Raw genomic sequence first — 14,876 nt, forward strand, 5'->3', positions numbered from 1 at the left:
GCTATGCTGAGCCTAAAGGTTAGCTGACTTTGCCTGGGACTCTCTTGGCCCCCTGACCAGAGGGGCCTCTGGTGGAATTGCTGGAGCATCTCCCTTGGGTCTCCTCCTGGCTCTCCTCCACAGCTTGGGTCCTCCCTCACGTTTAGGGGATGGCAGACAGACAGGGTACTCCTAGGGGGAGCTGGCCACCCTCCCTTCTGTGCCATGGGCATCCCAATAGAGAATTTTCTGCTGCCCACCTGGTAAACTCTGCAGGAGCAGGCTTGCGAGTGAACGTTGCAGGTAAAATAGACAAATCTAAAAGACACACAAATACCAGGTACTGGCAGAGACAAAATTCTGAGTTCCGCTTTGAATAACTCCATGCCTGTTTCAAAGACCTCCTGAGCCTGGTTTCCATGACAAACAAAGCAGATTCCCAAAGAGCCAGAGGCAGCCAGTCCTTCCCACCTTCCTCAGGTCCTCCCCGCATTAAACCTGTCCAGATGAGGTCTCTCTGGCAGATCCACTAATTGCACTCTCTTGGAATCGGTCCAGGGTACCCAAGGGGGCCTGCCCAAGACTGCAATCCACTTAACGAGCCCTGGGCATTTAGCAGGTTTTTCTTGGTAATGAAACTTCTTTTTCCCTAAACGTTGAAGTCACCTGGGGGTTAGAAGAGGAGGGAGTTTGCTGGCTCGTTCATAGGAACGGGGTTAGGGAGGGCCTCTTCCCCTCTGGAAAACTTGGCAAACCCCAGAGAAGAACCCCAAGGTGTTGGCCAGTGCCTTGAATATGTTTCTTGCCAGGTACAGCTTGAGAATGTGCTGGCAGGCCCTCGACCCCTGGTCTTGGATCCTTGTGGAGCTGCGGTCCCTCTACCGCGCTTCTTACGAATGGCGGTCACACAGCCTGTCCCAGTGCCCTGCAGACTGAGTCTCTGAAAGGATAAAACGCCCAAGCTCAGTCTTACTCACCAGGATGTTGAGCACAAGGCCTGGACCACGTTCGCTCAGTGCCAGCCTCTGGGGCAAGCGCCGTGGGACTCCTGTAACTCTGCCTGGCTGGAGACCCCCATCTTTCCTCTGCCATAGACCCGGCGTTGGCTTTAAAAGTTGGGAATATTAGCTAACACCCCGAATTCCTTTTTGGGAAGAGATGAGGCATAAGTAGGTAAAATGGATGGGTAGGCCGTGTGTACAGTCACACGTGCAGCCGTTGTCACTGTGCGGTCACCGCCTAGACGAGGTCGTGTTAGACTGGCCGTACACCCAGACGCCAGAGGCTTTCTGGTCACTCTGGTCTAGTGCTTCGCAGCAGAATCCCTGGGGCCCTAGTTAACAGTTGGCTTCCTGGGCCTACCCCCTTCTTCTCCCAATTCCTACTGCACTTGGTACGCGACAGTGACAGAGCATGGGGACGTCACACTTGATGTTGAAGTGTCGCTGCCTAGTTTCACTGCTTCGCCCCTGTATCGCTGAGGCAGTCAGCTTGAGGCCAGGGGCCACGCCGCTCGCGTCAGATACCCTCCGCGGGCCTGGTGCTGGGCGTGTGGCGCGTGCTCGGGGCTCCCTTTCCCGTGGTCGTGTATATGTTTATGTGTGGAGACCTACTCGTCTGGCAGGAAACACTAGGCTGGGAGGAGGACAATTCGGATCCCAGCTGTGGTTTTCTCAGGTGAATTAACTGCAGCCACTAGGTCTCAAGCACTCATATAGTACAAGAAGACTCCTGGCTATGGTAGCAGGTAATGAGAGCCCCCTCCCTGGGGACCCCTGAGAAATGAACCATCCAGTCTTAAGACTCAAGTTGGAGAGGATGGCTTGATTCTGCCACAGGCTGGGTGGGTCTGGGAGGTCTCTGGCTGAAGAAGCCATTTCTACCTGGTTCCCGGCAGCCCAGCTCTAGTGCCCTGACACCTTTAGGATCCTGAGCCGTGTTTTCTGGGGTGGGGGTGTCTGCCTGTGGCCAGGTTCTCAGAGCCAGACCCCAGCCACACCCTGGAGGAGCGAGTCGTGCATTGGTACTTCAGCCAGCTGGACAGCAACGGCAGCAATGACATTAACAAGCGAGAGATGAAGCCCTTCAAGCGCTACGTGAAGAAGAAAGCCAAGCCCAAGAAATGCGCCCGGCGCTTCACCGACTACTGTGACCTGAACAAGGACAAGGTCATCTCACTGCCTGAGCTAAAGGGCTGCCTGGGTGTGAGCAAAGATGGTGAGTGCTTGTCCCTGTGCTCCTGGCCTTCCGGCAGTTGCCCCACCGGACACAGGGACCAGTAGATGGGATCCCCAGGTACTCATTTATTCAGCGATTTCCCGGGAGTGTGTTATGCTTCATGCTAGATGCCTGATACCGTAGAGGAATCGAAGGACAAGGCCCCTATCCTTTCTCAGGCCAGAGGAGACAGATATTAAGGTGTTTATAGTCATTGCGATAAGTGCTGTGAGAATGTGTTAGTGTAGGCCAGGTGCAATGACAAGGAGACTCACACATGTAATGTCTCAACACGGTGGAAACTTGTTTGTTTTGCTCATGTGATAGTTTAGCATGATTCCAGGTCAGTGTGTGTGTGTGTGCGTGCATAGAAGAAGGAAAGAGTGGGGATTGCTTCATTCAGTCGCTCTAAGCTCCAGGCTGAGAATGACCCTGCCATCTTCATCATGTCGCTTCATCATGTGGTCACCTTGGGGGTCGTCTTCATCCCCAGTCAGCCAGTTGGAGTGAAACCTGGAGCAGTGCAGATGGGGCGCGGTTCTGGGTCAGCCCGTGAGTGACACAGTTACCTCTCGTATTTCACTGGCTAGAGCTCAGTCACTAGAACACACTCAACAGCAAGGAAGGCTGGAAGCCCAGGGAGAAGAGGAGAGTGTGGGTTCTGGTCGACACCTAATTCTCTCTGTCACAGGCAAGCAAATGCTGAGTGTTGTAGGAATACACATAGAGGCATCTAAATCAGCCCTGGGGCAGACAGCCTTAGGAAAAAAGTTTATGAAGAAACCAATGTCTAAACCAGGGGTCAGCAGACCCTGGCTGTGGGCCCCGTCTATTCTAGGGCCTGTTTTTACATGGCCTATGGGCAAGAATGGTTTTTGTATTTTTAGAGGGATGTATTTTTTAAGACGATGAAGAAATGACAGTTACTGTACATGGCCCACAAAGCCTAAAGTATTTGCTATTGAACCTTTTACAGGTAGGTTTGCCAACCCTGGTCTAAACAATACCTGAGGGATGAGTAGGAGGTGGTGAAGCAGAGAGGTCAGGGGCGGGAAGAGTCTTCTCAGCTGAGGCAAATGAATAGTGAAGATGCAGTGGTGAGGAAACAGTTTTCGAGGAAGTGAAAGATGCGAGTGTGACCGAGGGCATATTTGAGGACGGCAGAAGAGGGGAGGTGGCAGGAGGCAAGGTGAAAGATTTTTGACTTTGTAAGGTTAGTGGGTAGCTGCCGAAGGGGTTCAGTCTGAGACACAATAGGATCAGTTTTGCTTTAAAATTATTCTGTCTGCAGTGCGGGTAATAGAATGGAGATGAGCAAGGCATAGTACCCAACAGGAGGCTGTGGTGTTGTCCAGGCAGGAGGTGATGGAGGGCCAAGTGGGGATCAAGAGAGAGGTAGAACTGCAGGACTTGGTGACTATGTGGATATAGAGATGAAGGTTGGTTTGGACGGCTGGAGGGTGGGGCCATTCACTGAGGCGGGCAACACGGAAGGGGGAGCGGAGCGGGTGTGGGGGACCGGGAGATGATGAGTTTGGTTAGGACATGTCAAGTTGGATGCATCCCCAGGATGAATGGGTCTGTAATGCAGGTGAAGGGTCTGGGCTGAAGATACCGATTTGGGTGATGCTGACTTATTTGAAATGGAAGCTTTGGAAAAGGTGAGATTGTTTAAGAGAAGACTTAAGGGCTATTCCTTGTTCCTACCCTCGGATGACAGTGTAAACCCAGAGGGCAGCACAGGCAGTGGCTGAGTTACCAAGAGGACCTGCCCCCTCCAGGGCTGGGTTCTGGCCCTGCTTCTGGGGTGAGTGACCTCATCACTCTGGCCACTGCTATCTGAGGAGGATGCTTCTCTGTATTCCCACAGCACTCTGAGTCCCCAGGACGTAGGGCGTTGTCATGGTTTGAACTCTGCCTCTGCCAGACGGGCTCTTTTGCCACATTCAAACCACTCAACCCTCCGGGCTTCAGTTTCTTCATCTGTACAATGGGAACAGCCATAGTATCCATCTCGCAGGGCCCTTGTGCTGATTCAGTGGGACAATAAGTGAGGGCATTTATCATAGTGCCTCAGATGCTGAAAAAACTCAATAGAATTTCAGTGTTACTATTCTTCAGAAGATTATTGCCTCTGTCCGTAGTACTTACCACGATGTATTGCAGTTTTCTTTTCTGATTCACCCCTGAAGCCATAGACTGTATCTTTTCAATTCCTAACCTCTAGCACAGTGAGTGGCACCTAGTAGCAATCCATTAGATCCTTGTCAAATGAGTGAATGAATAAATGAGGGGGTCGCCCCTTGTGGTGACATCACGCTTTGACACATTTGGAATCGGTGTGCATTTCACAGAGCACAGGCAGAGTGCCAATATTGGAAAGAGACCACCTGGGGTTAGTGTAGACACCTGGCCACCCAGGAGCACGTCTACTCCGAGCAGGGGTGGAATCAGAGGTCCGCAGTGACTCTGCTCTCGGTCGTGGCCCGGTGCTTGTAATTCTGGTCTGTGCAGCACATGGGCCTGAGGGAGGCTGCATGTGGAGACCCTAGGTCCACAGAGCTTGGGGAAGCTTTTCAACCTTCCTTAGAAGCCTTGCCGGCACCAAATGTTTGCCGATCCCGGCTGATGCGCAGAAACTGAGGGGAGCCCCCAGCTCTGCCTCTTATTAGCTCTGTATTTTTTTGGCAAGTTACCTAACTTTTCTGAGCCTCAGTTTCCTTTATACAAAATGGAGATATTATCTACCCCATAGATTTGGTGTGTAGATTTAACAAAATGGTGCATGTGGAGAACTTTGCCCAATAGCTGGTTCGTGGTAAACGTACAAAAGCAAATTAGTAGTAGTAGAGGAACACACCCACGAGCTGAAGTCAGTGTCCCGTGGTCCCTCTGCTCTGGGGACCAGCAGAAAGCCACTTGGGTAGATGACATGTAGGGAATGGAGCCCATGCCTTGGTCATCTGGTATCACGCGGTGCCCTCTGGTGGGCTGAGAGGGGCTTGCATGCCAGGTAGGGGGAGACAAGGGGTCAGGGGAGGACATGGTGTTTGGCATAGCTTTGTGTACGAGGGACCTAATTTTGGGAATGCCTCCTGGACACAGGTATTTTTAGCAGCCAGACTCCTTATTGGGGAGGTAAATTCTCTAAAGCGTGAAAAGGCCAGACATTCTGAGGGCTGGGGCCTGTTCTTAACTGGTCTTTTCCAGTTTGTGAAGCACCTTCATCAGGGTCACTGTCGCCATCCTGTGAGGCGCTCAGAGTGGAGACTAGTTCCTCCATTTTTTAAAAAAATGCCAACTCTCCCTTTGAATTGCCCGAGGATGCTGCTGGGTTCCGGCATGTTCTCCCCTTGGTGGTTAGAGGATGTTCCTGGAAGCAGAGAGCCAGGTCTGAGCTTGCTTCGCTACATACAAGCTATGCCATCTCTAAGCCTCAGGTTCATCATCCTAAAATGCGGATCATTTGATCCTTTTATAGCTCTCATAGAAAGTTGCCCCGCGGATTCGGTGACATGACTCAGGTAAAGGGACTGGCATGGTAAGCCTTCAGGAGGGACAGCTGGTCACTGCCAGCTGTACGTTGTCTTTCCCAAGTCTCAGCTTGGTGGGCAGGGACTGCGGTCGGCCCCTCTGCATGTGCTTAGATCTTTTTGCTTATCACTGAGAGAACCAGCTGCTGGATGGGACAGATCGATTTGGGATTCGGAGCCAGGCGACCTGGCTCCGTCGCTTTCCAGCTGCTTATCTTTCCAAGTTTGTTTCCTCATCTGTAAAATTGGATATACCAATAGCTACTCTGCACGCCTCCCCCCACCCCCACACACCCATGTTAGCATAGCTGAGGGCACGTTGAGCTGTGGGTTCACGTAGATTCCACAACACTTTATATTCCGTGAAAACCTTTATCCACCTCCATAAATTCAATCTTCAAGGCAGTCCTGTGAGAGAGACAGAGCAGAAGTACAGCTGTGATCCTCATTTCCATTCTTTAGACCAACCCAGAGGGGTTAAGGGGCATGCGCAAAGTGACACAGCCTCCAGGGGTCACCTGGAACTAGCCCAGCTCCCTGCTCTCCTTTTAGGGGACCTGAGACCTGCAGGAGCCTCGCTGTGGGGTGGATTGGGTATTAGCAGAACATGCCTTGGTTAAGTCACTTGACTGCTCTGATCCTCGGTTTCCAGATTTGTCACATAAAGGGGCCAAATCAGAGGATCACTAAGATTCTTTCCACCTCTGACATTCTGTGACTTGGAGAACCAGGACCCAAGAATCCTATGCAAACGCCCATCAGCACCAAAGCCCTTCTTAGCTGATAGCTGAAGGGATTCCATAGAAGTACCTTAGTGGGGTCCTGACCTTGTGGAAGAGGGACTTTTTAAAAGGTGATGCTAGCAATGGATTCACTCAAACAAACAAATAAAAGGGCCACTGGCACCCACGGAACAGGAAGCATGACCATACAACCTCTGGCTCTTCCCCAAGTGCACTTCATACTAGAGGTCAGAGGGGACAGGGACCCAGGTATAGAAGAAACTCTACCAGCTCTTTGGGTCGAGGCCGCTCGAGTGTCATATGTTCCTATTTGTTGCAGGTGGTAGTCTTGGCAGCTTTTCCAAGGGAAAACGAGCAGGCACAAACCCATTCAGTAAGTTGCCTTCTTTCTGGGGTCCCATCTTTGGGACCCCTCATGCAGCTTTAGTAGTGCAGCGGGAGTGGAGGGATTGGCCAAGTTACTTAGCCTTCCATTTTCAAGTTTTTTGCTGAGGACACAAAAGAAAGATTGGTTAGTGCTATTAGGATACTGCCATCCCCACCTGTAAACAAGCACCTGGCGCTTCTGCCCCAGGTTGAAAGGCTGGCACCTGAGAGAAGTATGGTTTGTGCAGAGCGCACACCCTCAATGTGCTTAGGAGGCAAAGCCTAGTTCTCTGAAATGCCAAGCTCGTCCCGATTGCCTTGGGGACGCCTCCCGTGGTAAAGGATAGGCTGGTAAAACATGGGTCGATCTGCAAGTCTAGGCCAGCTGTGTTTGGCCCAGACCCATATCCAACAGCAGGTGAAAAAGGCCGCTCTTTCAGGGAAATAGATAAATGTAGTTGGATTTTTCATAAGCCCAACTCTAACTTCTTCTTGCTTATGTCCCTTCCCTTCTCAGTAGGACGCCTCGTCTAAGGAGCAGAAAACCAAAGGGCAGGTGGAGAGACCAGGGAGGCAGGACAGATCACCAGACACCTGAGCTACACTGCCCGCGGCCCGGCCACATCCCACGTAACATGAGTGAAGCCCACCGTGTTTGCACTTTTAATAAGTCTTATTTGTGTGTTTTCTTTTTGGTTTCATTTGTAAACACCAATACCTAATACCACAGTGGGAAAAGGAAAGGGAAGAAAGACTGTTTATTCTCTTTTATTGTAAGTTTTTGGATCTGCTACTGACAACTTTTAGTTTTTTGTTTTTTTTGTTTTTTTGTCGGGGGGAGGGTGTTGTTGGGACTGAGAAGAAAGAGATTTATATACTGTACATAAATATATATGTAAATTGTATAGTTCTTTTGTACAGGCGTCAGCATTTCTGTTTGTTTATTCCCTTCCCCCTCCCTGCTCTGGGTTGCGGGAGCTCTGGACAGATGGCCCAGCTTTCTGGAAACCGAGACTCTACCCCCAGTCCCCCTGCATGCTGTTTGGAAACTGCCCCCTGTGTGCATATGCACGGGAGCCCTGCGATCATACTGCAGACCCCCTCGGTCCCTTTCTAGCGGGAGGAGGATGCCGTCCCACAGCACAGCCACCGAGGCTGGCGAGCCACGTGATGGTCGGCTTTCCCGAGGGAGGCTGGGTTGGGGAGAGATGGGAGGTGCCCTGGAGGGAGGGCAGAAGCCAGCTCAGGCAATGGCTCTTCCACGCCCACGTGTTGCTGTTATGCAGACTCCCCGGTGGCCCAGGAACGGTGGGTACACTGGTCTCCTAGTGACCCACTGAGCAGCTCTCTTCAGAGGATGTGCGTTAGGTCAGTTGAAACGTTTTCACTCACATTAGCATCTACTCCGTGTAAAGCACGAGAGGGGAGGCAAAGAAGAGGAAAGCAAACCATGGGGCCTTTTCCTTAGTCGATGTTTGAATGAGCAGCAGAGGGAAGAGGACAGGAAGCAGTACTGGTGAGTGCAGCGCCCACAGGAGGGCTCCTCACCTGCAGACCACAGGCGAAGCTCCCGAGTCTCCTCTCAAGGCCGCCCCTCCTCCATGTCCCCTCGCCACTGCCATCCTTGTGGGAGGAACTGGGTTGGTAGCCTCGTTGGTAACTGAATGGTTACATTGCGTCACCCAGTACTGAGGCTGTTCCTGTTCCCTTGGATGCTCCTAAGTGCTTCCAGAGCTACTTGAGGCTACTTCCAGAGCAACCCTGACCTTGGGCCTCCTACTTCTGCCTCCCAGGAAATGCAAGCATAGTAACCCAGCTAGGGGAGAATCCTGGCCCAGCTTTCACAGATGTTTTGCCAGGGTTCCAGTGGGGGCCGCCCGGCCTTTGGGTCAGATGCACAGCTTCCTCTGTCCAGGTGACCATGTCCATTCAGACAGAGAACAACTGACACTTAGAGCCTCTCCCCACGAGCAGCCGTGGCAGCAGCGAGGGAGGGTGGGTACCCCAGGACTGTGCCCTTGTCGGATTGCTCTGGGGAATCTGGCCTCACCTCGTGTCTTGTCCTAGTATGCCACTAAGGGCAGCCACCTTGCGGATCATGTAGCTCATCTGGGTCTGGAGAGCTTTGGCATTGTAAGCACAGGCCCCTCAAGGCCCAGCTCAGGGGAGGACTCCTCAGGGAGAAGCACAGCCCTTCTGGGACTTGATCTGAAGGTTGTTGCTGTTCCAGCAAAAGTCCTAGAGCCTGTCTCAGAGATGACCGGAGGCCCCGTACCCACAGGGTAAGGTGGAGAGGAGCCCTCACCTATGCGCCTAGCCCAGAGAACCCAGAAAACTGGAGCTGGATGGGCCTTCCAGGAGAGCCCAGCCCCCTTTCAGAGAATTCGGACTCTGCCACAGGCATCTTTGTGCTCATATGTGTAGGCTGTGTTGTGTGGTTTTCCTTTGTGAGGAGGGGGGGGGGCGGGGAAGACTATTTGTAGCTTGTTTTATAAAAAATAAAAATGAGTAAACCTTGGTAGCTGTTCCTTCTTTGTTTGGGTGGCTTCCTCTGAAGCCTTTAGGAAAAACTTCATTTCCTAAAAGGTTTGGTCGTTTTCCCTGCCACAGGTGCCTTCCACTCTCATCCTGGGAAGTCCGAGTTGCTGGACAAGAAGGGAACCCAGAGGTGGCCACGAGGTGGCACTGTGCTTTGCTGTGAGGACATTGAGTGATGCCCCTTGGGCCTTGCCTACAAAGTTTGTGCCCTCTTTGTAATGCTCGCTCTTACCCCCACCCACGCACCATCACTGGATTGTCGCTGGCAGCACTTTGGGGGCAGGATGCGGGGAGGGGGGTTGCTGTTCACAGCCCATCCCATGGCTTCAGGCTGGTGGGAGTGGGCGCCTTGGCCGCAAGACCCAGATCACAAGACCCCAGGCTGGGAAGCAGCTGCGGACAGGGAGCAGACGCCCCATGGGGTTCATGCCGTCTGTGCTCCAGTCTGTGGTGTGCATGTTCAGGCCGAGGCTGCCGGTCTCGTTCTCAGACCTGGAGGGCTTCAGGTGAGGACTGGCAGTGGACAACAGGCTCTAGAGTTTCTCCAGTGCTCCTGGCGTCTTTTCTTTTTGCCCCTTTTCTCCATACACAGCTGTCCCAGGAAATGGCTTCTTCACTGCCCCCGGCTGAGAACCTCCCCCACATTCCTTTTGCCCCCACTTCGACCCCTTGTCATTTGCAGGTGAACAGAAGGCGATTCCCCTTGAAAAATTCTCCCCCAACCCTTTCTTCAGCTAAGCTTTCCTGGGAAGAGGTCTGAGCCCTTGAATGTGGTCACGTGTGTCCCTCCTCCAGTGCTGACATTGTGTCTGTTGTGTCGCAAGCCCTGTCGTATTTAATACTCACCACAGCCCAGCGAGACAGGCACCCCATTCACGTGCGTGGATTCAAACTCAGGAGTTCAGCAACTTGCTGGGTGTACCCAGCTGAGAAAGGCAGAGCCAGGAATCAACCTCAGATTTTCTGAGTTCCTGTCCAGAACTCTACCAACTCCCCCCGCCCCCCACCAGCTGCCTTCCTTGAGGGGCTAGAACAGCAACCTTCTCCCTCCTGTCCGGCTTGGACCTCGGGTGCTTGCATTCAGCTGTGAGTGCCTTTTTTCTCTGAGCAGTTTAGGGTCTTATTAAAAGCCACTAATTTGCAAAGCAGCCTAGGGCTTTAGGGATTTGGGGAAGACAGATGAGGGAGGCACTGGCCCATGCGCGACCTCATCGGGAGACTTGGGGTCGACCTGGCCTCCAGCAAAGAGACCCAGCCCGGTGTGGGAAGGGGGCAGGTCTGAGCTCACACTTGACCACAGGACAGCCTGCAGCCCATTAGGCTTTCCTCTGCTTTCTCCAAAAAAAAAAAAAAAAAAAAAAAAAGTTTCTCCACAGCAAGACCAAGAGTCAAGTCATCCTGTTTTTTCTTCACCAAGAGGTTCCTGAGCCATGCTTAGCCTCTGTGTGGAAGGGAAGACTGGGGACATTTTCAGTCTGGATGTCATGAGATGACTGCCTCTGGGGCCAGGCATCTTATCAGGGCCCCTATGATGCTATCAGAGGAGGGGCATCTGGGCTGGTACCTTCCCTGCTTCCTGAGAGGAAGCTAGCAGCACCTACCCCCTTGGAGAGACCCAGGCTGGTCACCTGGCCATTTACTCCTAAGTTCCTGAATGCGCCACAAAGCTACAGGTGTGCCTACCTAGGAGATTGATCTTCCCAGGCACCCCGATCTTCTGGTCTGTGGTATTTGGCTTTTTCCCCATTGCATAGACGAGGGCAGACAAAACGTGACCTTTTTAATGGTGTGCCACCAAGTCAAGCCCTCAATGCTAGGGCTTGGATTACTATTCCTCTTTGTGTGACTTTCATGAATTGATTCGGAGAAGGGTCATGACCTGGGTGATATGCCTGCCTACTAAATGGCCATGCCGAGTACAGGGTCTAAGTATCTCTTGCTACTTCTCATCAACTCTGGGTGAACACTCTGGCCCCAGCCAATACCTCATCAACACAGCCTCAGGCCTCCTGTCCGCACCACCCCTTTTTCCTTTAATAAGGTGCTCTCTTTAAACAAGGTGGAGGTCCGTTTGCCTGGTGTCTTCCTAGCCAAATCTTTGACGCTAGCCGATGGTCCATAATCCTGTACGTGGCGCCCCTGACCAGGGCAGCCCCCGTCGTTCGCAAGGGTGATGCAGGAATTCTTGGACGCGGTCTCGCCACAGACGGAGGGCGCACTGCTGAAGGGCTCAGGGGCATCAGCCGGGAGGGACCAGGACAAGCCGCGGTAACGCACACCCTCTCAATCTCAGTGGTTTCCACCGAGTTCTTACTTCGGCAACATAGCCATCACCTGCCAGGAGGGGGCGCTCCTCTTCGTTCCTCTTCGTTGTCCTCGCTCAGGGGTCCAGGCTGAGGGAGGCTCCACTTTCCATGATTGTGGAGGCCAAAAAAAAAAAAAAAGAAAGAAAAAAAGGAAAGGAAAGGAAAGGAAAGGAAAGGAAAGGAAAGGAAAGGAAAGGAAAGGAAAGGAAAGGAAAAGGAAATGAAATGAAAGGAAAGGAGGTGAAGGAAGAAGTAAGTGAAAAAAAAGGAAGTTCACCTTCCCTTGCACCTCCCCCCCATCCCCGTCCCATCCTTCTTCATTCCTTACCCGGTCCTTCGCTTCCTTCCTTCCTTCTCATACCCCGCCCTCCCGCCCTCAAAGAAAGAAAGAAAGAAAGAAAGAAAGAAAGAAAGAAAAGAAAGGAAGGAAGAAAGAAAGAAACATAGCTAATTGCACTCTGTTTCTTAACGCTTCCATCTGGAAGTGATCTCTGTTTCTCTGCCTACACTTCAATGGCTGAAGCAAATCACATGGTCCCACCTAACTCAAAGACAGCTGGTAAGTACCCAGAAGTAGACTATTTGGTGAACTCTGGTGACTATTACGACGTAGATTATCTTTGTGTTTTCTTTTCCATATTGATTGCAAATTTGCAATTTTTCCATTGTCAAAGAACAAAAAGACTTTCTTCTCCCAGTCTACATGGTACATTTTATGTACATTACTTCTGAGAGATCTATCATATTTATGAAAATTACTGTCCTTTCCTCCCCCCTTTCCCTCAGTAAAGAGGAGTGTGACAATACCTGCCTATCTATGGGCTCCCAGCCCCCGCCTGAAGCTATATCTAAGGTAACTGAGGCCTTGCAGTAACTGGGCACGTCCTCAGTGCTTGAGAGCTTGGCGATCTTGGCCCAGTGGCTGGGCGAAGATAGCTGGATGAGGGATCTCAGCACCCTGGGTGATCAATATGAAACTTTCCCTCTGCGGTCATTACTTTGAGCTGCTCTCGGCTGCATATTCCCTCCACTGCATGGTGCATCCTTTATGACAACTTGGGCAGGTCCCATAGCTTCCTGGTGACTTCGGATATTTACAACAAGCTCAGTTCCATCCAATGACAAAACATCGATCTCCAGCTTGACTGAGATCCCCCACCCCCTTCCCTGGCACAAGTGAGTTGGCATCCTGACTGCTTGGAGGAGGACAGGGGAGCTCCAGTCAGACTCTAAGACAATTCCTCCTCCACTATATCAAACAAGACTCAGCTCTTCTGAGGTGATGGGGTAGGCTGGAGAGAAGGGAAATCACAAGGGTCTTTAACAGACAAGAGTTGTGGCCTTCTTCATTTGTTGTGTAAGCTTCTCAGATTCATGCTGGCTTGCCCACTCTGCTGCAGGTGCACAAATGCTGGCTCTTGTATGGGACCCATGTGGGGTCCTAGGGTGGGGCCATCCCTCTGCACAGGGCCTTTCTGTGAGGAGTCCAGCTCTGGCTTGACCTCTTTCATACTTCTCCGCACCAATATACCCCACATCCGCTTTGTTCTAAGGACCCTGCCTTTGGTTTTGTACCTGTAATATGGTTCATGCCCGGCTCCCTGCTGGGGTGTCCATTCACACATGGGCAACACACACATCCTTGCCATACTTAGTGCCGAGATGCAAGGTGATCCTCAGTGTCGCCCGTCTTGGCTCTGCGTCTCTCCCACTTCTCTCCTTCCTTGCTTCACTAGGTAGAAGAGACTAATCGATCAGCAAGTCTGCAGCATCACAGATGTCCGGAAGGGAAACAAGATGCCAGGACTGCAGTCCGCCTAAATTCCTAGGAGCAATTCTCTCAAAGTCTCCTTGCTTTTTCAGCTTCAAGGAGGAGAAGAGTAAACGATCCAGTAGTTCTTGCCTCTCTCCCTCCTATCTTTTCCCCAGCCTTCTTTCATAGATTGGGGTGGGACTGGGTGGCTAGCTGCAGAGCTATTTCAAGTATCATGCCATCTTTGGGGAAGATGTCGGGCCTCGACTGTTGTTCTATAGAATATAAAATACTTAACATCTCTTTTTTCTTACTTTTGAGCCCTAATAACTTATAGGGAAATGGAAAATGTTTCCCTTCAAACTCCTGTTATGGTGGGTGTAGTGACAGATGCAAGAGAACTCTATCCCAGAGAGAATCCCCCAATGGCACTAACCTCAGGTCCAAGGACCTCCAGACTCCTAACATCTCAGAACACTGTTGAGCCTGCTGCCCTAGAAATCTCTGTTCTCGAGCATCTACCCTGGGTCCAGACAGGATCCCCAAGGACCCACTCATCTCCACTCCTTACAGAGGCCTCTGTGTTGTGTAAGCACATCTTCTAAATCCCCACGAGTGGCCCATTTCCATTACTACTTAACCCCTTGCAATGCTGGCATGTGGAAGGAGTAGGGTCTTTTCAAGGGGGCTACTTTTAGAGATGTGACGTGTAACTACAAATGAAAACCTCAATGTTTTTAGGTTCCTCATTCTTCCCACTACCCTGTGTTTAGCAATTCTTCCCCACAGGCATACCCCCTCCCTGTTAAAGGCAGAAGTCTGCTTCCTGAAGAGTCACTCTTGAGACTCAGGTAGAGCTATACTGGGCTGAGATGACTCCAGAACGCTTGGTCTAACCCTCTTGAACATAGGTCCCTTCAAAATCCTCGATAGGTGTGGGATGGAGACCAAGACCCTGCAGAGACCAGAACAAGACTGTGGGCTTGGAGGCAGGAGAACCAGGGAAGCTCTGCAGCATTCTCTTTGGGAGGGTGGTGGTGAGTCAGCAGGAGATGGTGAGGAGGACCCCTGGGCAGCAGCAAGAGACCAGCTGAGGTGACAGAGTCAGAGTCTGTGTGGACTGAGCCATCTGGTATGGTTAATTTCCCAGGTGTCTCAGAAAGAGTCCTGGACTTGGAGTCAAAAGATCAGCTTCTCATCTTGGTTCAGCCACTGAACTACCTTTGGCTTTGGGTAACTCTCTTTGCCTTTCACAGCCCTAGATTCTTTCTGTCTGGGCTCTTTGCTCTACTGCACACGGGTAAGCAGGTCTTGCATGGAAGGAAGCTTGTGTATTTCAGGGAAGGGGGAGGCACACACGGAAAAGGAAAGGGTCCAGACATGCTAAGGGGCCAATAGAGAGTGGGAAGGTGCAGCAAATACACCTTTAGGAAGTGGGACA

At 51.6% G+C, this 14,876-nt stretch overlaps 1 protein-coding gene across 8 annotated transcripts in view; it reads left to right on the forward strand.

Moving 5' to 3' along the window:
- SMOC1 (SPARC related modular calcium binding 1) overlaps positions 1 to 9,356 on the forward strand; it is a 133,093-nt gene extending 123,737 nt beyond the window's left edge. For 2 of the 8 annotated variants that reach the window (XM_016131270.2, XM_016131272.2), the window contains exons 11-13: positions 1,952 to 2,196; positions 6,792 to 6,845; positions 7,356 to 7,503. In XM_016131270.2, the coding sequence (XP_015986756.1) occupies positions 1,952 to 2,196; positions 6,792 to 6,845; positions 7,356 to 7,372 (316 nt within the window). In that variant the 3' untranslated portion in view covers positions 7,373 to 7,503. Of the gene's footprint in view, positions 1 to 1,951; positions 2,197 to 6,791; positions 6,846 to 7,355 lie in introns of all 8 variants that reach the window. The other 6 variants (XM_016131271.2, XM_016131273.2, XM_016131274.2 and 3 more) reach the window with 6 other exon arrangements.
- Positions 9,357 to 14,876: the final 5,520 nt, after the last annotated feature.

This window comes from Rousettus aegyptiacus, unplaced genomic scaffold, assembly GCF_014176215.1.
Source record: "Rousettus aegyptiacus isolate mRouAeg1 unplaced genomic scaffold, mRouAeg1.p scaffold_m13_p_3, whole genome shotgun sequence".
NCBI lineage: Eukaryota > Metazoa > Chordata > Mammalia > Chiroptera > Pteropodidae > Rousettus > Rousettus aegyptiacus.